The sequence below is a fragment of the Mobula hypostoma genome, chromosome 4 (genome assembly GCF_963921235.1).
Source record: "Mobula hypostoma chromosome 4, sMobHyp1.1, whole genome shotgun sequence".
NCBI classification, from domain to species: Eukaryota; Metazoa; Chordata; class Chondrichthyes; order Myliobatiformes; family Myliobatidae; genus Mobula; species Mobula hypostoma.
The window spans coordinates 31,252,590-31,277,769 of NC_086100.1; the positions used below are offsets into that span (position 1 = coordinate 31,252,590).

At 42.4% G+C, this 25,180-nt stretch overlaps 1 protein-coding gene across 1 annotated transcript in view; it reads right to left on the reverse strand.

Annotated features, from left to right (window-relative positions):
• Positions 1-25,180, reverse strand: part of LOC134345081 (multiple epidermal growth factor-like domains protein 6) — a 372,539-nt gene that overhangs the window by 144,323 nt on the left and 203,036 nt on the right. Inside the window, exon 5 of the mRNA XM_063045213.1 lies at positions 14,987-15,109. Within this exon, the coding sequence (XP_062901283.1) occupies positions 14,987-15,109 (123 nt within the window). The remainder of the gene's footprint in view (positions 1-14,986; positions 15,110-25,180) is intronic.

Consider the following 25,180-nt stretch of genomic DNA (forward strand, 5'->3'; position numbering starts at 1 on the left):
TGGCCTAATTCTGCTCCTACATCTTATTATCTTATGGAGAATTTGAAGCACACCCAACCCTTCCCTTCTGCCATTACTTTACCAGTTCAACACGTATTGCTGATCTGCTATGTGCCGTATCCTTACTTTAGCAAGTTTCTGAGTGACATGGTTTTCAAATGTTTACGAATATCAATGGAACTAGATTCCTCTCGCGACATTCGGCCACCCTCCATTGGAAGTACCAAATTCACCTTCGAGTGCTTCTCAATGTGCTTGTAAAGGTTCTGTCCTAAACAAGACAAGCGAGTGTAGATAAATTCTACATTCTGGTCCCAGAAGTATCAACCAGACTGTGATTTGAAGCAGAACTATGACTTATTACTTCCCTCAGGGCACCGAAGCTAGCTATATTCCCGGCATCAGCTCACAAACCCTGAATTCCTGTAAAGGTTGCAGCACAGGGACATAACGGACGCAGGTGATCAGGTGCATTATAAATTGTCTGGAACCCTTGTATGTTATCAATTGCTATGGTATCAGAATGCAGGACAGCATTTGACTGACTACTGGGATTATCATTCATTCTTCTCTCCTTGTTCAGTTGTACACAGTAACAAAATTGCTGCTGTGCTAGGAATAGGTGCAGCGAAAGGCCAGAGAATGGATCACAGTTACCCGGGGGCTATGTACAGCTGAACAATAACTGCTGATTTGACCACATCCCATGAACTACTTAATAAAAACTAAACAGACATTAAATATTGTTACATTACAATTTTTCTTCCTTTTGAACAGATTGACGAGAATAAAAAGAAGTTCTTGAAAATTTTTCCAAGCCCACATTTTTCCTGAAAGTTCAGTAAACAGCAAATACTAATCCCATAATTGAGGTTTACACTTTAGTAACACTGTCTTGTCAGAATGATAGAGTTAGCAAGTTGATAAATTGCATTTGCAGATTTCAAATAAACAAAAATTGGCAGATGCTTGAAATCTAAGGAACACACACAAAATGCTGGAGGAACTCAGCAGGCATCTATGGAAACAAGTTAACAGTCAGCATTTTGGCCTGAGATCCTTCATCAGGTCTGTAGAAAAAAAAGATTTTCCTGACTGGTTGTCTCTAGGACATAAAAATTCTTCCAGAGATGTGTACAGAATACAATGTGTTAGGGCAGTTTGGGTAACTGGAATGTGCCCTTATAGAGTTCACAAATCACAAATAAAATTTTAAGATATTAAATAATATTAATTTTCAATGAATTTATGTGGAAAAACATAAAATAAACTATTTTTTTTCAGTTTGCGTTCCATGACGCGTCAACAGGTGATGTGGCTTTGCAATGCAGAAAGTCGCACTACTGACCCTTTTCGAGGAATGCAACCACCACCACCTTAAAATGTGGAAACCATACGGATAATGATCATTCATTTGCAAATAGTTTGACAACTTTGGCAAAAACTTTATCAAACTTCTATAGCTAAATGATTGAGAGGATATTGACTGGTTGTATCATGGCCTGGTTTGGAAACACTAATGCCCTTGTAGGGGAAAACCTACTAATAGTGAATATGGCCCAGTCCATCACAGGTAAAGCCCTCACCATCATTGAGCTCCTCCCCACAAGGCACTGTAGCAGGAAAGCAACATCTATCATCAAGGCCATGCTCTCTTTTTGCTGCTGCCATCAGGAATGAAGTACAGGAGCCTCAGAACTCACACCACCAGGTTTAGTCATAGTCATAGTCATACTTTATTGATCCTGAGGGAAATTGGTTTTCGTTACAGTTGCACCTTAAATAATTAAATAGTGATAAAACCATAAATAATTAAATAGTAATATGTAAATTATGCCAGGAATAAGTCCAGGATCAGCCTATTGGCTCAGGGTGTCTGACCCTCCAAGGGAGGAGTTGTAAAGTTTGATGGCCACAGGCAGGAATGACTTCCTATGACGCTCTGTGCTGCATCTCGGTGGAATGAGTCTCTGGCTGAATGTACTCCTGTGTCCAACCAGTACATTATGTAGTGGATGGAAGACATTGTCCAAGATGGCATGCAACTTCGACAGTATCCTCTTTTCAGACACCAGTGTGTTCAACACCATCCGCCCTGCTCTGCTGGGGGAAAAGCTGACAGCGATGCAGGTGAATGCTTTCCTGGTGTCATGGATTCTTGATTACCTGACTGGCAGACCACAATACGTGTGCTTGCAACACTGTGTGTCCGACAGAGTGATCAGCAACACTGGGGCTCCACAGGGGACTGTCTTGTCTCCCTTTCTCTTCACCATTTACACCTTGGACTTCAACTACTGCACAGAGTCTTGTCATCTTCAGAAGTTTTCTGATGACTCTGCCATAGTTGGATGCATCAGCAAGGGAGATAAGGCTGAGTACAGGGCTACGGAAGGAAACTTTGTCACATGGTGTGAGCAGAATTATCTGCAGCTTAATGTGAAAAAGAATAAGGAGCTGGTGATAGACCTGAGGGGGGCTCAGGTACCGGTGACCCCTGTTTCCATCCAGGAGGTCAGTGTGGACATGGTGGAGGATTACAAATACCTGGGGATACGAATTGACAATAAACTGGACTGGTCAAAGAACACTGAGGCTGTCTACAAGAAGGGTCAGAGCCGTCTCTATTTCCTGAGGAGACTGAGGTCCTTTAACATCTGCCGGACGATGCTGAGGATGTTCTTCGAGTCTGTGGTGGCCAGTGCGATCATGTTTTCTGTTGTGTGCTGGGGCAGCAGGCTGAGGGTAGCAGACACCAGTAGAATCAACAAACTCATTTGTAAGGCCAGTGATGTTGTGGGGATGGAACTGGACTTGTTATTAACCTCAACGATCAAACTTTTAAACCAAAAGGGATAACTTCACACAACTTCCATTTGCCCCACTACTGAACTATTTCCACTGAACTGGACTTTTCATCTCTTTCCTTTTGTATTTGCAGTTTCCTTTTGTTTGCAGTATAGCTGTTGTCTGCCCAGCTGGGCATGGTCTTTCATTGATTCTATTGTGTTTCTTGTATTTACTGTGAATGCCCACAAGGGAAAGAATCTCAGGGTTGTATACAGTGCCATATATGTACTTTGATAATAAATTTACTTTGAACTTTGAAAAACTCCATTGTGCAATCCAACTCCACTCTTGATAGCAGTTTAGTTACACTTTGCTATTTCTATAAGTGATAAAGATTTACTTAAGGCAACTTGAAGTGTGGGCTCTTCTTGCTGACCATGCCAATCAGACCTTCCGCAATTGTTTTTAACGGCAAGTACAGGCTTTTTTCTTGGACTATTAATTGTATATCCAGACTCAGTCAACTCTTATTCCTGCCAGCTGATTCCTCTATGGATCAAAATACCTTGCTCTGTAAGTTCGGAAAACTAGTCTGAAAATTCAGGCTTGTTGGACGGAAGCTGGATCCTCTGGGAATATTTTGCTGAATAATCAATATGTAACTGTCAGAACAGAATACACACAATCTGTTCAAGAATTTACTTCATTCGGTAAAACAGACTGAGCCAAAAAGATAAAACCAACGTTCCCTTCATTTTCATAGGATCAGTGAAGTTCATATTGAAACTCAGATGTCAGCTATTTACGGGAGAGGGCTACGAAAGCCCTAGCTTATAATGAAACAGATACAAAACTCTAGAAAGTTAACAACCTCCATAAATGAAAATTAGAATAGAATATTTCTTCTACCAGTCATCCCTCTGTGATATTGGTTCAGTTTTCCATCTCTATAAGTGAACCCTGATCTGCTATTTGCAACAAATCACACTTTCTTATCACCTTCCAATTGCCCACATTAATCCTCATAGTAATATTGCCCTCATCCAATCAGATGTTCCCCTTTCCATTCTTCCAGCTTCTCTGCAACTTAAAACTATTTTCTGTCTTTCACAGCTCTAACAAAGGATGTTGACTTAAAACATGAACTTCACCTTTCTTTCCACAAACATTATCTGACTAGCCAAATGTCTCCTACTCCCATCAGCATGCACCAGAACATAGCCCTCCAAACCTCTACCATCCATGTACCTATCCAGACTTCTCTTAAACGTTGAAAGCGAGTGTGAATGCACCACTTATGCTAGCAGCTCATTCCACTCTCTCACGGCACTCTGAGTGAAGAAGCTTCCACTCATGTTCTCCTTAAACTTTTCACCTTTCACCTTTAACCCATGACCCCTGGTTGTTGTCCCACCCAACCTCAGTGGAAAAAGCCTGCTTGCATTTGCCTCATCTATAACCCCTCATAATTCTGTATATCAAATCTCCTGTCAATCTTCTACATTCTAAGGAATTTAGTCCTAACCTATTCAATCTTATAACTCAGGTCCTCTAGACCTAGCAACATCCTTGTATATTTTCTCTATATTCTTGCTATCTTATTTACATCTTTCCTTTTGGTAGGTGAGAAAAAATTCATACATTACTCTAAATTAGGCCTCACCAAATCTTACACAACTTCAACATAACATCCCATCTCCTTTTCTCAATATATTGATTTATGTAGGACGATGCCAAAAGTTTTCTTTATGACCCCATCTCCCTGTGACACCATGTTCAACGAATTATGGATCTGTATTCCCAGATCCATTTTTTCTTGCACACTCCTCAGTGCTCTACTGTTCACTGTGTAAGACCTACCCTAGTTAGCCCTAATGAAGTGCAACACCTTGCACATGGCTGCAATAAATTCCATCTGCCAGTTTTCAGCCCATTTTTCCAGCTGATGCAGATCCCTCTGCAAGCCATGATAGCCTTCCTCGCTGTCCACTACACCCCCAATCTTGCTGTCATCTGAAAACTTGCTGATCCAGTTAACCTCATTATCATCCAGATCATTGTTATAGATGACAAACAACAACAGACCCAGCACCATTCCAACGGCACACCACTAGTCACAGGCCTCCAATCAAAGAGGCAACCATTTACTACCACACACAAAATGGTGGAGGAACTCAGCAGGCCAGGAAACATCTATAGAAAAGAATACAATTGACATTTATAAGACCTGCGAAGGGTCTCAGCCCAAAATGTTGACTGTACACTTCTCTGTAGATGCTGCCTAGCCTGCTGAGTTCCTCCAGCACTTTTGTGTGTGTTTCTTGGATATCCAGCATCTGCAGATTTTCTCTGGCTTGTGATTAGACATTTACTACCACTTTGGTTTCTCCCACAAAACCAATACCTAATCCAATTTACTACTTCATCTTAAAAGCAGAACAATTGAATTTTCTTGACCAATGTCCCATACGGGACCTTGTAAATGCATTGCTAAACTCCATGTAAACAACATCCACTGCCTTGCCTTCATTTACTTTCCTGGTAACTTACTCAAAAGACTCTAAGATCGGTTAGACATGACATACCACGCATGAAGCCATACTGACTACGCTCAATCAGTCCATGTCTATCCAAATACTTATATATCCAGACCCTGAATATACCTTCCAATAACTTTCCCACAACTGATGTCAGACTCACCGGCCTATGATTTCCTGCTTTATGTTTAGAGCCTTCCTTAAGCAGCAATACAATAGTAGCTATCCGCCAACCCTCCAGTACCTCCCCGGCCGCTAAGGATGATTTAAATATCTCTGCTAGGGCCCCAGCAATTTTTGCATTTGCCTCCTGTAGGGTCTGAGGAAATACCTTGTCAGGCCCTGGGGATTTATCCACCCTGATTTTCCTCAGGATAGCAAACACCTCCTTTTGTGTAATCCGTACAGGGTCCATGAAGTTGATGTCACTCTGCCTCACTTCTACAGACTCTGGTCCATCTCCTGAGTAAATACAGATGCAAAATATTCATTTAAGATCTCCCACATTTCTTTTGGCTCCATGAATAAATTACCACTCTGATCTGCCAGAGGACCAATTTTGTCCCTTGTTAATACTTCTGCTCTTCACAAATCTGTAGAATCCCTTTGGATTCTCCTTCACCCTGTCTCCTTCATGCCTTCTTTTAGCCTTCCTGATTTCTTTTTTTTTAGTGTTCTCTTGCATTTCTTGTACTCCATAAGCTCCTCATTTGTTCTTACCTGCTCTGCACCTCGTTTTTCTCTCTTAACCTGGGCCTCAGTATCTCTTCAAAACCAAGGGTCCCTGCAATTGTTATCTTTACTTTTTTATCCTGACAGGCTCATACAAGGTTTGTACTCTCAAAATTTCACTTTTGAAGGCCTCCCGCTTACCGACCACACCTTTAGGTTAGATGCAGCAGTGTACTCTGTATTCGGACTGCAGCAATATTGTGGCAGTGGTGGACTGTATGTGTTCAGAGCCAGGGTTGATATGCATACATGCAAGGAGAATATCTGCAGCTACTTAGGACTTCTTATGACCAAGAACTTCCCAAAATGGTTTCCAAGCAAAGAAGTATTTTCTCTCTGGCTGAATGTATCTAAATTGACTTGAAGCCTTTTTGAATTTTCCTAACCATCCCACCCAATTTCATGGAATTTCAGCTCCCAACAAGAAGCCTCACTGGCAAGGAAAGCAGTTGGAAATGGCTGGATGGGCTAAACCACTCAGGAGACCAACTCCAGATTGAAAACAAAGGTCAGATAAACTTTAATGCCGACATTATTTTCTCCAGGATTATCTAGTCAGTTCATAGACCAGATAATTCTGAAGGCTCAGACACCCTAGACATCAAAAGTTCTTCCCACTGGTGACGCATGCAGCAACTCCAATGCTGCACAAGGAAGGTTACATGGCTGGTGCTCACACATGCTGATAATATTTCAGATTCAGACTGTGATTTATTTATCACATGTACATTGAAACATACAGTGATGTAAGTCATTTTCCTGAGCAACCAACACACCTGACAGCGCTGGGGCAACCCATTGTCACCACACATTCCAGCACCAGCATAACATCCCAGAATGCTCACAGAACATAACAACACTGAATACAAAGAGCAACAAGGCAACGACAGCAAAGCAAGTCCAATTCCTACCTCCCAGCCACACACATACACAGTCCTCTAACCCCAGGACAGGCCATGTTTGGCCTCCAACCTCCGGTGGGCTCACGGATTTGCAGACATTGGACCTTTGATTTCCCCAGCAGGCTTGTGGTAATTCACAGACGTGGGGTTGGGCATGGGATACCTGATGATAATGATCAGTTGTTGAATTGGACAGAGCAATGATGGACTTAGGAGGAAGAATAAAGATAGAACCTCAAAATTTTAAACGTTACATTTAAAATCACACCTCCTTCAACAGCTGCTTTTTTCAACTTCACAGCTTGAGTTCACTGCATGAACATTCTCAAACAACTTGCTGTTCACGAACTCCCAAAAGATGTGATGGAAGTGACAGTAATGAGCACAGTGAATTACAGAGAGGGAAATCTAGTAAAGAACTCAACATACAATGCATGTATGCAGTTAAGTGTCCAGACCCGTGCATGCATATAAAATAACAAAATGCACATAGATGCACAGTCCTCTGCAAGAGAAGGTCTGAGAAGCAATGTGTTTCATCATTTTCCGTTCAAAGTTCCTGTTGTGTTGTTGTTGTTTTTTTCTTCTCTCTCTCTCTCTCTCTCACTCACTCATATCACGTGGGTTACCTCTGGGCATTCGCTTCACTTCCGATTCAAAGGTTTACGGGTTAATAGCTTAATTAGCTCTCTAGATTGCCCTTAATATGTATGTGGGTGGTACAAATGAGGGGGGCTTATGGGAATGTGGGGAGATTAAAATCAGAAGAGTGCAAACAAGTATCTGATGATGGAGCTATAGAACACTACAGCACAGAAACCGGACTTTTCACACATCTATTCCATGCCAAACTATTTGTCTGCCTGCCCCCATCGACCTGCACCCTGAGCATAACCCCCCCATACCCCATCTATACCCTTCCTAATCCCCATCCATACCCTTCCCATACCCCATCCATACCTTTCCCATACCCCATCCATACCCTTCCCATACCCCATCCATACCTTCCCATTCCCCATCCATACCTTCCCATTCACCATCCATACCTTCCCAATCCCCATCCATACCCTTCCCATTCATGTACCTATCCAAATCTCTTGTAAATGCTGAAATTGAAACAGCATCCACCACTTCCAGTGGCAGCTCATTCCACACTCTCATGACCCTTTGAATGAGGAAATTCCATAAGACCATGAGATATCAGAATCAGAATCGGGTTTATTATCACCGGCATGTGTCGTGAAATTTGTTAACTTAGCAGCAGCAGTTCAATGCAATACATAATCTAGCAGACAGAGAAAAAATAATAATAATAAATAAAATAAAACATAATACATAAACAAGTAAATCAATTATGTACATTGCATAGATCACTAAAAATGTGCAAAAACAGAAATACTGTACATTTTTTTAAAAAGTGAGATAGTGTCCAAAGGTTCAATGTTCCATTCAGGAATCAAATGGCAGAGGGGAAGAAGCTGTTCCAGAATCGCTGAGTGAGTGCCTTCAGGCTTCTGCATCTCCTACCTGATGGTAACAGTGAGAAAAGGGCATGCCCTGGGTGCTGGAGGTCCTTAGTAATGGACGCTGCCTTTCTGAGACACCGCTCCCTGAAGGTGTCCTAGGTACTTTGTAGGCTAGTGCCCAAGATGGAGCTGACTAGATTTACAACCCTCTGCGGTTTCTTTCGGTCCTGTGCAGGAACCCCTCCATACCAGACAGTGATGCAGCCTGTCAGAATGCTCTCCACTGTACAACTATAGAAGTTTTTGAGTGTATTTATTGACATGCTAAATCGCTTCAAACTCCTAATAATGCATAGCCACTCTCTTGTCTTCTTTATAACTGCATCGATATGTTGGGACCAGGTTAGATCCTCAGAGATCTTGTCACCTAGGAACTTGAAGCTGCTCACTCTCTCCACTTCTGATCCCTCTATGAGGATTGGTATGATTTCCTTCGTCTCACCCTTCCTGAAGTCCACAACCAGCTCATTCTTCTTACTGACGTTGAGTGCCAGATTGTTGCTGCTGCACCATTCCTCTAGTTGGCATATCTCACTCCTGTACGCCCTCTCGTCGTAGGAGCAGAAGTAGGCCATTTGGCCCATCGAGTCTGCTCAGTTCAATAATGGGTTGACCCAATTCTTCCAGTCATCCCCACTCCCCTGCCTTCTCCCCATACCCTTTGATGCCCTGGCTAATCAAGAACCTATCTACCTCTGCCTTAAATGCACCCAATGACTTGACCTCCACAGCCGCTCCTGGCAACAAATTCCACAGATTTACCACCCTCTGAATAAAGTAATTTCTCTGCATCTCTGCTCTAAATCGACATCCTTCAATCCTGAAGTCGTGCCCTCTTCTAGACATCCCTACCATGGGAAAAAACTTTGCCATATCTAATCTGTTCAGGCCTTCTAACATTTGGAATATTTTTATGAGATCCTCCCTCATTCTCCTGAACTTCAGGGAATTCAGTCCAAGAGCTGCCAGACGTTCCTCATACGGTAACGTCTGAAGGGCAATGTCATGATAATCATTGGGGATTTTAACATGAAAGTAGATTGGGAAAACCAGGCCAGTACTAGACCTCAAGAGAGAAAATTTGTAGAATGTTTAAGGAATGGCTTTGTAGAACAGCTTGTTGTTGAACCCACCTGGGGATGCTTGCATTTACCCTATCTATCATCATAATCATCAGGTGCCATGCCCAGTTTGAGCTTTGACTGCCAAGGCCCACACACTCCTGTATCGGGTCAAGTGGATCAATTCATTGGTATTCATTTCCAATTCTCTGGCTGCTGTCTCCATCATCATTTGTCTTTGTCTTCCTCTTGCTTTCTTTCCTTCAATCTTTCCCATAATTACCGTGCATTCTAACTCCTCTTTCCTAATCACATGTCCAATGAAGTTACATTGCCTTTTCGTGATCTCATACATCATTTCTCTTTTTGTGTTTGGTCTGTTCATGACATCCTTGTTAGATATTTGTTTCATCCATGATATTCTTTGCATCCTCCTCAAAAACCACATTTCTGCGCTACAATCCGTTTCCTCATGTGACTAGATATTGTCCAACATTGTGAGCCATATAACATAACTGGATAAACATAACATTTCAGTACTCTAAGGTGGGATGTCATGCCTAGTTTAGTATTGGTCAGTATACTCTTCACTCTCGTAAAGGTAATTTTTGCCATCCCTATTCTTCTCTTGATGTCCAAGTCACACCTGCCATCTGATGTCACCCAGCTTCCTAAGTTGCAAAGGTTCTTTACTTGTTTTATGTCTTCCCCATTTATTCTCAGCCTGCAGAAAGGATTCTCCTTCTTTTTGGATATCACCATACATTCTGTCTTTTTGCAATTGATAGATAGACCCATTTTTGCACTTTCTTCACAATTATATCAATTAAGTTTTGTAGTTCTTCCTCTGTACTTGCAAGTAACACAGTGTCATCTGAATATCTGAAATTATTGATGTTTTCACCACCAACTTTGATTCCCAAGATGTCTCCTATTTTTTGTAAACCCTATCTATACCCCTCATAAATTTGTATCTCCCTTTGTTCCTCTTCACTCCAGGGAATAAAGTTCTAATCCATTCAAAACTTCCCTGTAACTCAAAGCTTCAAGTCCTGGCAACACCCCTGCAAATGTTCTCTGCACTCTTTCTATCTCATTGATATGTTTCAGTTGGAACAGTGTGGCTCATTAGGCCAGAAGGCCCTACTCTGTGCTGTCTCCCTAAACACAATAAATAAATTAATGCAACAAGTTAGGAACTATGAAGAATTTGAAGGTATTGACAATCATCTAGAATGTTACAATGAAAATGAAGATTTGGAGGATGCCATCATCGAAGGGATTCCATTATTGGTTAGCAGACAGGAAGCAAAGAGTGGGAATAAACGGGACCTTTTCAGAATGGCAGGCGGTGACTAGTGGGGTACCGCAAGGCTCAGTGCTGGGACCCCAGTTGTTTACAATATATATTAATGACTTGGATGAGGGAATTAAATGCAGCATCTCCAAGTTTGCGGATGACACGAAGCTGGGTGGCAGTGTTAGCAGTGAGGAGGATGCTAAGAGGATGCAGGGTGACTTGGATAGGTTGGGTGAGTGGGCAAACTCATGGCAGATGCAATTTAATGTGGATAAATGTGAAGTTATCCACTTTGGTGGCAAAAATAGGAAAACAGATTATTATCTGAATGGTGGCCGATTAGGAAAAGGGGAGGTGCAACGAGACCTGGGTGTCATTATACACCAGTCATTGAAAGTGGGCATGCAGGTACAGCAGGCGGTGAAAAAGGCGAACGGTATGCTGGCATTTATAGCGAGAGGATTCGAGTACAGGAGCAGGGAGGTACTACTGCAGTTGTACAAGGCCTTGGTGAGACCACACCTGGAGTATTGTGTGCAGTTTTGGTCCCCTAATCTGAGGAAAGACATCTTTGCCATAGAGGGAGTACAAAGAAGGTTCACCAGATTGATTCCTGGGATGGCAGGTCTTTCATATGAAGAAAGACTGGATGAACTGGGCTTGTACTCGTTGGAATTTAGAAGATTGAGGGGGGATCTGATTGAAACGTATAAGATCCTAAAGGGATTGGACAGGCTAGATGCAGGAAGATTGTTCCCGATGTTGGGGAGGTCTAGAACGAGGGGTCACAGTTTGAGGATAGAGGGGAAGCCTTTTAGGACCGAGGTTAGGAAAAACTTCTTCACACAGAGAGTGGTGAATCTGTGGAATTCTCTGCCACAGCAAACTGTTGAGGCCAGTTCATTAGCTATGTTTAAAAGGAAGTTAGATATGGCCCTTGTGGCTACAGGGGTCAGGGGGTATGGAGGGAAGGCTGGGTTCTGAGTTGGATGATCAGCCATGATCATAATAAATGGCGGTGCAGGCTCGAAGGGCCGAATGGCCTACTCCTGCACCTATTTTCTATGTTTCTATGTTTCTATTATCTACACGAGGTGTCTGCACTGATTTTGTTCATTTACAGTCAATCAAAAGAATGTACCACCGTACACTGCATGAATTCCTCTGTCAATAACCAGTGCACAGTTTTATACTAATGTAGAAGGATTGACAGTGTTCTAATTTGTTCGGTATTTAAAACATAATTTGATACTCAGTTAAATGGTAGTTTGTCTTTTTATACCTAGTTAACTATTTCCATGCAACTTTGGCTAATTAGGGCAGCTGCTTAATTGGACCAAAATGTACTGGTCCTGTTGAATCCCAATTAATTAGGATCCTCTGTACTTCCTACAATACACTGTAAGAGGGCCATACTGCATGATTTTACTCATTTTGAGTCGAGAAGCTGATCAGACCTCTAGCTGGTCATAGTGTCTGACTATATAACAGGCTCACAACAGCATTAAAACTACAGCCCTTCACGAAATTTAAACATATAACTCTTCAGGCACTCTATTCATCAATAAAAGAATTCCCAAAGTTCCAAATACCACGGACAACTTTAATCAGATGAGTCAAATGGATATCTATCAACTTTCTGCCTGCATTACTTTTTAACAATCATCAAATATAATAAATAGTTCAGCAGTATTTCCAAAACCCTCAGGATTATAGCACATTATAATTTTAAATGGAAACACTTTAGGCAGGGAGGGAAACTGAGAGCAAATTGCCAAATAGGTTTATTATTATCATATGTACAGAGTTACTGTGAGAAATTTATCTTGTATACTATCCATATATATCAAATCGTCACGTTGGGGCATTGACATACTAGTTACTAGTAATGGAATAAAGTGTTATAATTGCAGAGAAATGCAGTGCTGGTGGACAGCAGGATGCCATATCACAGGAAGGTAGACTACGAGGTACAGTTCCATCTTATAATACTAGGGAACGATTCAACAGTCTTATAACAGTGAGATAGAAGCGCTCCTTGAACTGGTGGTACTTGCTTTTAGTCTTTAGTATCTTCTGCCCAGTGGGAGGGAATAAAAGAGAGAATGGCTAAGGTGGGTAGGACCTTTGATTAAGATGGCTCCGGGCACAGTAGTTACCATACCAAGCCATGCTGTGGCTTGATGGGATGTTTTCTATGGTGCGTTGATAAAAATTGGTGAAGGTCAAAGGAGACATGTCAAGTTTCTTTAGTCTCAAGGAAGTAGAGGCACTGGTGAGCTTTATTCGACATGGTGTCCACATGCTTGGACCAGGACAGAGTATTGTTGAAGTTCACTCTCTGGAACTTGAAGCACTCAACCCTCTTGACCTCAGTACTATAGATCTTGTGTGGCTCATTTCTGATTGGCCTACAAGCCTCACGTCTGATCAGAAACAAAAGCCTGCCATTTTGTATTGTAGAAAGAACTGCTTTGGAATGGAGGGCTGTAATTATAAGGAGAGTTTGGATAGCCTGGATCTATTCTCACTGGAATATTGAAGACTGAGGAGTGATCTTACAGAGATTTATGACTTAATGAGGGCCATAGATAGGATCATCAGTATCGTTTTGCCCAGTGCAGGGAAGTCCAGAACGAGAGGGTACAGGATTTATGGTGAGAGGAGAGATAGTTAAAAGAGATCTGCAGGGTAGGTTTTTTTGCGCAGAGGGTGGTGAATATCTAGGAAGAGCTTCTCATGGTAGTAGTGGAGGCAAATACAATTACAATATTTTACAGGCATTTGGACATTTACTTGAATGGAAAAGGATTGAAACATGGGCCAAATGCAGGCAATTGGGATTATTGTAGTTAGGCAGCACAGTCAGCATGGACAAACTAGGCCAAAAGGGCCTGTTTCTAAGCAGTATAGTTCTATGTTTCTATGAAGTGGTAATAATTTCTCTTACACTTTTAAATTCCATTGGGTTTTCTGATATGATCCTTCAGCACATCTTGCCACTCTTGTCAAAAACAGTGTGTAATAGGGAAATTTCATGGTGAGTTTCACGATCAGCAGCCCAAAATCCATAAGATACACCAGAAAGTATTCAGGAAGCAAAATCTTTGTTGTCCAGTGTAATAAGTAGAAATTCATAGGCAATATCCTCTGATATAAACAGCTGGTGGACAAAGTGCTATGTTTTCTACCTCTAATCAATGAATAGCCACGCAAAGTAAAACATACACATTAAAGGAGTTCCCATGGCCACCCCATATCCAGGCCCCACACAAGTCCCAGATTCAGATACCAGGTCTCACTCGGCCAGAAACCCTCAGACATTCAGCAGGCCAGCTGCGATGGAAATGGCAGTGGAGCTTGAATCATTGACAAAGAATACTGCCTACAGGATCTCGGATCAAAAATGTTGGCTCCTAGCATTGTACAAGGGTCTAATTCCACTGGTGAGATCTTGCTGGTGAGTGACTGCTTAAAGTTTGGCAATCTGCAACAGGGTGAAGTGAAGGGAAATATCAGCAGTTATGACATCAACTGTCTTTTGGCAAGATGTCCCTGCTTAAAATGTTGGATAGCTTGTTTGCATTATTCCCAAAGAGTGTCACACAGACATTGCTGCTGCGATCCAGCTTCAGTGACCCAGGTTTGCTTCTGGTCTGCGGTACTGTCTGTGTGGAATTTCCATGCTCTTTGTAACGTCGTGGATTTTCCCCTGGTGCTCTGACTGCCTCTCACATTCTTAGGATGTGCTGAGAGGTTAAATGGCTACTTTGCCCCTGGGGTAGGTGAGATGAGCAGAAGGGGGGAGTTGATGGATATATAATCAACTTTTTTTTGTTCTAATTGTGTTCTTTCTTGTAAAAATTCTGCGTACCTTACTGCATTTTTAAGTTTTTCTTGTTAAGGCTGCCTTTACAATGCTATGTGCCTGTGATGCTGCTGCAAGATTTTCATCGCCTCCGTGCATATACATCCTTGTGCAAATGAAAATAAACTCCACTTTGAGAATAGATCACAGGGAAATAATTGGAGAATGAATCCAACGGGAATTCTCCGACAGCTAGAGCAGATTTGACGGGCTGAAAAGTTTCCTCCTGCATCGTTCACAAAAATGTTTGAAAAAAATTAATCAACTCACCTTCACAATATTTCCCATTAGCTTCTAGTCTCTGTCCTGTTGGACATTTGCAGTAATAACTACCAATGGTGTTACAGCACTGGTCTTGACACCCTCCATTATCTTTGGCACATTCGTTCACATCTGTCAGTTGTAGGAGAGGGAGAAAAATAAAACAACGGTTATAAATAAATCTGGTATGAACTATGTTTGAATTAACTGCATGAGGAAAATTTCTCCAAATTAAGAAATCTTTAAACTGCCAGTTTCCACAGATGGGCAATTCAACAAGGGAAGGAAGATAAAACAGAATTTACAAAGTGCAGAACAGGCACACTGATGGACAAATTATCTGTGAATGCTGGGAATATTGTCTGCAATCATTAATTTCTGCAGTCCATGTTGTGACTGTGATCGAAATCACTGGAGAGACATTAAAACTGATGATATTGGAGCCTTTTTTCATCACAACAAATAGACCCTTTTGGTAAAGTCCCACAAACTCAAAAGTACACCAGATTTTGTACTCTTAAGATCAAAGATAAGAGTGGATGATTCAATATACTTTCAATATTTACAATAACATCATTTACTTCAGTATTTGGGATTGACAATGCTTCCTTTGAATTAAATATCTCTAGTGGGAGACTCCTATGAATAATCAAACATGTTAGGACAAAGTAACTCAGACAAATATTCTAAAAGCTTTAGGGGACAGGGATCCCAGACACCCAAATTTAAGGTCAAAGGATTCAAAGTCAAAGTATATTTATTATCAAAGTATGTGTGTAGTATCTAATCCTAAGGTTCATCTTCTCCACAGGCAACCAGGAAACAAGGAAAACCATGGAACTCATTCAAAGAAAAAATTCTCCCCTCCCCCACTCATGCAAACGGCAACAAGAAAGAATGAGTGAAAGCACAGTATATTAAAAAAAAACAAAATCGGAAGAGTCCATGGTCAGTTCAGCTCAGTGTTCATTATTTGCAGGCCACCCTGATTCAAAGTCCCCCAAAATAGCAACAGAGAAATGAGTGACCTACAGTTTAATCCACAAATCGCTGACCCAGAACTTCAGTATCATCCTCGAACAGCATCGACGGAGAGAGAGATCATTTGAACGCAGAGACCTTCCCTCAGGAGCAGTGAGCGAGAGAGAGAGGGAGACAGTCACACACAGTCACCTTCCTTCAGCAGTGACAAACGAGAGGTACGGAACACTCGCTCACCTCCATGTTTCAATCTTCCTTGATGCTTTCACTGAAAAATGGAGTCAATCATGGGCTCACACCCCATCTCTAAGCTCTGGGGCAGCCCGTGCTCCACAGACAGTATTGCTTAGTTACAAAGATGGGCTTTAAACTTCAAGGAACTGCTTGAAATCTACATTAAGAACTGAAAACTGGTTCTTGTTTGAACTAATATCTGCTATATTCACATAACTCCAGAATACTCCCTAACACCGGGCATCAAAGTGTAAAGCTGGGAATAATCAGAATCAGGTTTAATATCACCAGCACATGTCGTGAATCATTGCTGGCCATTGCTCAATATGAACTTTGTACACGCATGATGTGTATGTATAGTTTTTTTAAGTTATGCTTCCATCCTCTGCATATCCTTGACCCCAGAAAAATGTCAACATGCCCCGATAGATAACACTGTCATGGAACTGCAACACAAGAATTATCATCACAATCACTACTAACAAAGTGGATAACCATGCATTTTCCAACATTATATTTCATTTGCCACTTTGTTGCCCATTCTCCTAATCCGTCTAAGTGTGAAGTGGTTAATTTTGGTAGGTCAAATTTAAAGACAGAGTATAATTTTAATGGTAAGGCTCTTGACAGAGTGGAGGATCAGCGAGGTCTTGGGGTCTGTGTCAATAGGACACTCAAAGCTGCTGCTCAGGTTGGCAGTATTGTTAAGAAGGTGTATGGTGTGTTGGCCATCATCAACCGTGGGACTGAGTTCAAGAGCCCTGAGGTGATGTTTCAGCTAAACAAGACCTTAGTTAGATTCCACTTGGAGTACTGTGTTCAGTTCTGGTCACCTCACTGCAGGGAGGAGAGAGTGCAGAGGAGATTTACAAAAATGTTGCCTGGATTGGAGGGCATGACCTATGAGAATAGGTTGGGTGAACTTGGCCTTTTCTCCTTGTGGCGACGGAAGATGAGAGGTGACCTGATAGAGGTGTATAAGATGATGAGTGGCATTGATCATGTGGATAGCCAGAGGCTTTTTCCCAGGACTGAGATGGATAACGTGAGGGGGCATAGTTTTAAGGTGTTTGGAAGCAGGTACAGGGGGGATGTCAGAGGTAAGTTTTTCACACAGGGATTGGTGGGTGTGTGGAATGCACTACCAGTGACGGTGGTAGAAGCAAATACAATAGGGTCTTTTAAGAGATTCTTAGATAGGTACATGGAGCTTACAAAAATACAGGACTATGCGGTAGAGAAATTCTAGGCAGTTTCTAGAGCAGGTTACATGGTTGGCACAACATTGTGGGCCGACGGGCCTGTAATGTGCTGTGGATTTCTACGTTCTATCTCTCCAATATATCACAGGGTCTCAAGTGAAAGTTCATCTGTATTATAATACTTTAAATTTAGTGAGAGAACAAAATGCAGTGTGAGAAAGTGCATACAAGGTTTCTTTGTACTTCCTATTCTAATTTGTTTCTCCTTAAAAACATCTTCCCCATAATTCTTCCAAGTCCCCAGTAAAGACAAGCTCAGCACACAAAGGTACAATACTTTCATGAATGCAATGTGATACAGACACATTTATCCAGTTAATGTTTAGCTGCAAGAGTCCTCTTGACTTACTTATATGTTGAATCTCTAAATTGTTGGTACAGATCACATGCTTCAAAGTTCAAAGTAAGTTTATTATCAGAGCTCATATATGTCATCACTTACAACGCTGAGATTCATTTTGCTGCAGGCATACTCAGCAAATCTAATCTACAAACAGGACCAATGGAAGAACAAGCAGAGCCTAGAAAACAGCAAACTGTGCAAATGCAAATATAAATAAATAGCAATAGATGATGAGAGTATGAAATAACAAAATAAAGAGTGCTTAAAGTGAGATCATTGATTGTGGAAACATCTCAGTAGATGAGAGCAGTTATCCCATTTTGTTCAAGTGCCTGAAGGTTGAGGGGCAGTAACTGTTCTTGAACCTGGTGGTGTGAATCCTTAGGCACCTGCTCTTTCTACCTGACGGCAGCAGCGAGAAAAAAGCATGGCCTGGGTAGTGAGGATCTGTGATGAAGAATGCTGCTTTTCTACAGCAATGTTTCATGTAGGTGTTCTCAATGGTTGCAAGGACTTTACCCATGATGTACTGGGCCGAATCCACTACCTTTTGAAAGATTTTCCATTGGTGTTCCCATACCAGGCCGTAATGCAGCCAGTCAATACACTTTCCAAAACACATCTATAGAAGTTCGTCAAAGTTTTTGATGTCATGCGGAATCTCCTCAGACTCCTGAGGAAACAGAGGCACTGTCGTGATTTCTTTGCAATTACACTTTTACGATGTGTCCAGGACAGGTCCTCTGAGATAGTAACACCCAGGAATTTAAAGTTACTGACCCTCTCCACCTCTGATCCTCTGATGTGGACTGGTTCAAGGATGTCTGGTTTCCCACCCCTGAAGTCTTCAATCAGTGCCTTGGTGTTGCTGACATTGAGTGACATCACTCAGCCAAATTTTCAATGTCCCTCCTGTATGCTGATTCATCATCACCTTTGAGTCGGCCCACAATAGTGGTGTCATCAGCAAACTTGAATATGGTGTTGGAACTGTACTCAGCCACAAACTGATAGGTGAAAAGCTAGTAGAGCAGGGGCCTAAGTACACAGGCCTGTGGTGCTCCTGTGCTGATGGGGATAGTAGAAGAGATGCTTTTGCCAATCTGAACTGACTGGGGTCTACAAGTGGGGAAATCCAGGATCCAATTGCACAACAGGGTATTGAGGCCCAGGTCTTGGAGTTTACTGATTAGTTTTGAGGGGATAATGGTATTACAATAAGTACACATCTGCTCATAGACGCAAATAAAATGGAAGGCTAATGTGGTTGCAAATAATTCCAGATGGCTGCTATAAAAATTAAAAATTATTGGAGACTTGTATCTTTGTATCGACAGTAAAAATAAAGAAAGGTCAATGGATGATTTTAAGTGCCTCTTATCTGTTCCCAATTTAGGAGGTTACAATTTCCACACTGAACACCCTAAAAGTAAGATGCTTTTTGCCAAGAGCAGCCATTACTTACGTATACAAATATTACATGAAGTACACACATAATAAATTAAACTAATCTGACTGCAGCAAATTGATGGTGTTGGCAGGCAGGAGGATAGAGGTAGCTTTTGGAAAATCTGTGGTAAATCGAGGCAAACTTTCTGGTGTGGTTGTCAAACATCCAAAAATAAAAAAATCATCAGAAGAGTCAGAATATTATCAAAACTTAGATCCTCATATGCCCAGATAAATAAACACAAAAGATGTTGAAGAGATTAAAATTACTTCCTTAAGATTAGTTAAGATTAATTCCAATTTATTCATTTTGATGCTAATTTAAAATGAGGTTATCCTAGTAAGAAAAAAATCTGTTTCCTGTTACAATTGCATCAAATTTTTGATTGGTACCATCAAGTTCATTTCATTATCTGCCAAACCACAAAGGATCAGAACAATAATCACAATGTGTGCATTAGAGAAGAAACAGACATGGAACCTCAACTATTTTCCGGATATTGTACATACAGAAAATTGAAATCTATTGAGTTAGCATCAATATATTCATTCCAATTTCTGATTAGACATTCCAAATTCAGAAGCATGTAAGTCAAATGTATTATTCAAGGAAACTTGCCAACAAAAATAGAACACAGTTGTACCAATGACAGGCTTACTAGCTGAGAAACCCTCGGCTGAGGACCGAGAACACAGGATTGAAATGTATACCAACACAGACCAGGCATTGGCACAGTGACTGACCTAGCAACAGGAAGCATCTAATACACCTTTCCTTAATTAGAATAAATTAAGGAGTCAGATCTATAAAATGCTAAATTAATGCCAACATTAGTAATTTACAGCTGAAGAAACACACTAAACCTAACTCTTCACAAGATACTTCATGGATTGTAGACCTCAGTAATCAGTTCAGCAAATGAAATGGAAAATGAACTTAGAACCACAGAACGTACACGATGATGGTTACACAAACAATCTAAGCAAAAGTGCAGCAGGGAGTTTCATTCATGCAGGCTTGGACTAAAACTTAATTCCCAATGAAAATTCAAACGCGAGGAAATCTGAAGATGTCGGAATTTCAAGCAACACACATAAAAGTTGCTGGTGAATGCAACAGGCCAGGCAGCATCTCTAGGAAGAGGTACAGTCGATGTTTCGGGCCGAGACCCTTCGTCAGAACTAACTGAAAGAAGAGCTAGTAAGAGATTTGAAAGTGGGAGGGGGAGGGGGAGCTCCGAAATGATAGGAGAAGACAGTGGGGGGCGGGGGGGGGAGGGATGGAGCCAAGAGCTGGACAGTTGATTGGCAAAAGGGATATGAGAGGATCATGGGACAGGAGGCCCAGGGAGAAAGAAAAGGGGAAGGGAAGGAAAAAAAAACCCAGGGGATGGGCAAGGGGTATAGTGAGAGGGACAGAGGGAGAAAAAGGAGAGAGAGAAAGAATATGTGTGTATATAAATAAATAACGGATGGGGTACGAGGGGGAGGTGGGGCATTAGCGGAAGTTTGAGAAGTCAATGTTCATGCCATCAGGTTGGAGGCTACCCAGACGGAATATAAGGTGTTGTTCCTCCAACCAGAGTGTGGCTTCATCTTTACCGTAGAGGAGGCCATGGATAGACATATCAGAATGGGAATGGGACGTGGAATTAAAATGTGTGGCCACTGGGAGATCCTGCTTTCTCTGGCGGACACAGCGTATGTGTTCAGCAAAACGATCTCCCAGTCTGCATCGGGTCTCGCCAATATATAGAAGGCCACATCGGGAGCACCAGACGCAGTATATCACCCCAGCCGACTCACAGGTGAAGTGTCGCCTCACCTGGAAGGACTGTCTGGGGCCCTGAATGGTGGTAAGGGAGGAAGTGTAAGGGCATGTGTAGCACAGTTTTAAAAATATTTTTTATTCAATTTTCAAATTTAATTACATTGAATAATATCTACCCTCCCCCCTCCCCTTAACCCTTCCCCCCATAACATACACTTGCCTAAAAAAAAAGAGAAAAAAAAAACAGAAAAAAAAGAAAGAAAGAAGGACTGCCTGGATATTGGAAGGTCTCCACATGCTCCATGGGATTCAAAATAAATTTAATATATGTATTTGTTTCTTTCCCCAGAGGACCAACATCTTTATCATCGGAGCACCTGTACATACAATCCTATCTTTTGTAAATAAGGGCGCCAAATACTCAAAAATGTATCATATTTATTCCTTAAATTGTAAGTAATTTTGTCAAGTGGAATACAGCTAAAGATTTCATTTTTCCAACTATCCATACTTAAATACATGTCCCCCTTCCAACCTATGTTCATGACACTTCTCATGCTCTGAAACTTTTCCATGATTTTAAGTTCCCTGGCCCCCACTGCTTTATTTTCATCATGCATGTCCAGTCCCTATATACTTCCATCTCCCATCAGAGCTCTCCGCTTCTTTTTGGATTCCAGACCTAACCAGCTCCCCTCTACCACCACTCTGCTCCGTCTAGCAGAATTAGTCCTTACTCTTAATAATTTCACCTTTGGCTCCTCCCACTTCCTCCAAAATAAAGGTGTAGCCATGGGCACTCATATGTGTCCCAGCTATGCCTGCCTTTTTGTTGGCTTTGTGGAACAATCTATGTTCCAAACCTATTCTGGTATCTATCCCCTACTTTTCTTTCGCTACATCGACGACTGCATTGGCGCTGCTTCCTGCACGCATGCTGAGCTCGTTGACCTCACTAACTTTGCCTCCAACTTTTACCCTGCCCTCAAGTTTACTTGGTCCATTTCCGACACTTCCCTCCCCTTTCTAGATCTTTCTGTCTCTATCTCTGGAGACAGCTTATCTACTGATGTCTACTATAAGCCTACTGACTCTCACAGCTATCTGGACTATTCCTCTTCTCACCCTGTCTCTTGCAAAAATGCCATCCCCTTCTCACAATTCCTCTGTCTCTGCCACATCTGCTCTCAGGATGAGGCTTTTCATTCCAGGACGAGGAAGATGTCCTCCTTTTTTAAAGAAAGGGGTTTCCCTTCCTCCACCACCAACTCTGCTCTCAAATGCATCTCCCCCATTTCACGCACATCTGCTCTCACTCCATCCTCCTGCCACCCCACTAGGAATAGGGTTCCCCTGGTCCTCACCTACCACCCCACCAGCCTCCGGGTCCAACATATTATTCTCAGTAACTTCCGCCACCTCCTACGGGATCCCACCACTAAACACATCTTTCCCTCCCCCACCCCTCCTTTCCGCAGGGATCGCTCCCTACGCGACTCCCTTGTCCATTCGTCCCCCCCCATCACTCCCCACTGATCTCCCTCCTGGCACTTATCCTTGTAAGCGGAGCAAGTGCTACACATGCCCTTACACTTCCTCCCTTACCACCATTCCAGGACCCCAGATAGACCTTCCAGGTGAGGCGACACTTCACCTGTGAGTCGGCTGGGGTGATATACTGCATCCGGTGCTCCCGATGTGGCCTTCTATATATTGGCGATACCCGACGCAGACTGGGAGATCGTTTCGCTGAACACCTACGCTCTGTCCGCCAGAGAAAGCAGGATCTCCCAGTGGCCACACATTTTAGTTCCACGTCCCATTCCCATTCTGATATGCCCATCTACGGCCTCCTCTACTGTAAAGATGAAGCCACTCTCAGGTTGGAGGAACACCTTATATTCCATCTGGGTAGCCTCCAACCTGATGGCATGAACATTGACTTCTCAAACTTCCGCTAATGCCCCACCTCCCCCTGGTACCCCATCCGTTATTTATTTATATACACACACTCTTTTTCTCTTTCTTTTTTCTCCCTCTGTCCCTCTGACTATACCCCTTGCCCATCCCCTGGGTTCCCACCCTGCTTCTTTTCTTTCCCCCTGGGCCTCCTGTCCCATGATCCTCTCATATCCCTTTTGCCAATCACCTGTCCGGCTCTTGGCTCCATCCCTCCCCCTCCTGTCTTCTCCTATCATTTCGGATCTCCCCCTTCCCCTCCCACTCTCAAATCTCTTACTAGCTCTTCTTTCAGTTAGTCCTGACGAAGGGTCTCGGCCCGAAACGTCGAATGTACCTCTTCCTGGAGATGCTGCCTGGCCTGCTGCGTTCATCAGCAACTTTTATGTGTGTCCCAATGAAAATTGCCATCTTCAGTGGCATCTCTGTATCCCCATTGGAGCTTGCAAACTAAATGCCACTCTCTTATATTATTGTGGATCATCTGGTAACATTCTTTCTCCTGAATAAAAGGTTCAAATTTTACGTCAGTGTAAAACAACAAACTGCCAGAATTCAGCATTTCAAGCAGCATCTGTGAATGCAGAAGAAATATCGATGGTTCACGTGGATACTCTGCATACTTGATGCAGTGTCTTAACCCAAAACACAGACCATCCTTCTGCTTCCACAGATGCTGCTTAATACACTGAGCTCCTCCAGCAGTTTGTTGTTTGCTCCAGATTACAGCATCTACAGTTTCTTATGTCTCCAAGTTTAACCAAGCTTCTCCTTACTCCCCAAGCCAAATATAAAAGATCCGTTGGGCCAGGCCAGAGAAAGTAGTGAAAGGCAAAATCGAAATAGCAGGTATGATGGGTCAGTTAGTTTGAAGTATGAATATTTTAATGCTAGGAGTATTATGGGTAAAGGTGATGAACTTAAAGCATTTATCAGTACATGCAACTATGATGTAATGACTATTATTGAAACTCTGCTAAGAGAGGGGCAGGAATGGATGACTAATGTACCAGGTTTCCAAAGTTTTAAAGAAGATCGAGAAGGAGTTAAAAATGAGGAGGAGGGGGTGTTGCACTACTAATTAGGGACAATATCACAGCTGCACCCAGGGGAGACATAATGGAGGGGTCAGACACTGAGTCCGTTTGGGTAGAACCCATGAAGGGTGCAATCACACTGATGGAATTGTACTACAGACCCCCTAATAGCCACCTGGGATATTGAGGAACAGATATGCAATCAGATTAAAGAAATGTGTAAAAATAACAGGGTTGTTGTAAGCAACACACATAAAAGTTGCTGGTAAACACAGCAGGCCAGGCAGCATCTCTAGGATGTTTCAACGTTTCAGGCCGAGACCCTTCGTCAGGACTAACTGAAAGAAGAGCTAGTAAGAGATTTGAAAGTGGGAGGGGGAGGGGGAGATCCAAAATGATAGGAGAAGACAGGAGGGGGAGGGATGGAACCAAGAGCTGGACAGGTGATTGGCAAAAGGGTATGAGAGGATCATGGCATGGGAGGCCTAGGGAGAAAGAAAAGGGGGAGGGGGGTAGCCCAGAGGATGGGCAGGGGGTATAGTGAGAGGGACAGAGGGAGAAAAAGGAGAGAGAGATAAAGAATGTGTGTATATAAATAAATAATGGATGGGGTACGAGGGGGATGTGGGGCATTAGTGGAAATTTGAGAATTCAGTGTTCATGCCATCAGGTTGGAGGCTACCCAGACGGAATATAAGGTGTTGTTCCTCCAACCTGAGTGTGGCTTCATCTTTACAGTAGAGGAGGCCGTGGATAGACATATCAGAATGGGAATGGGATGTGGAATGAAAATGTGTGGCCACCGGGAGATCCTGTTTTCTCTGGCAGACAGAGCATTCCATCCGTTATTTAGGTTAATCAGCCATTGTAAATTGCACTGTGATTAGACTAGGATTAAATCGGAAGATTGCTGGGCAGCACGGCTTGAAGAGCCAGAAGGTCCTATTCTGTGCTGTATCTCAATAAGATAAAGGGATATTTGATATTCAAAGCCATTGTTTATCGCCAAGCAACACTACCAAAAAATGCACTAAATGCTAGAACTGGTGAAGGGTCTCGGCCCAAAACGTCAATTATTTACTTTTTTCCAAAGATGCTGCCTGGCCTGCTGAGCTCCTCCAGCATTTTGTGTATGTTGCTTGGATTTCCAGCACCTGCAGATGCTCC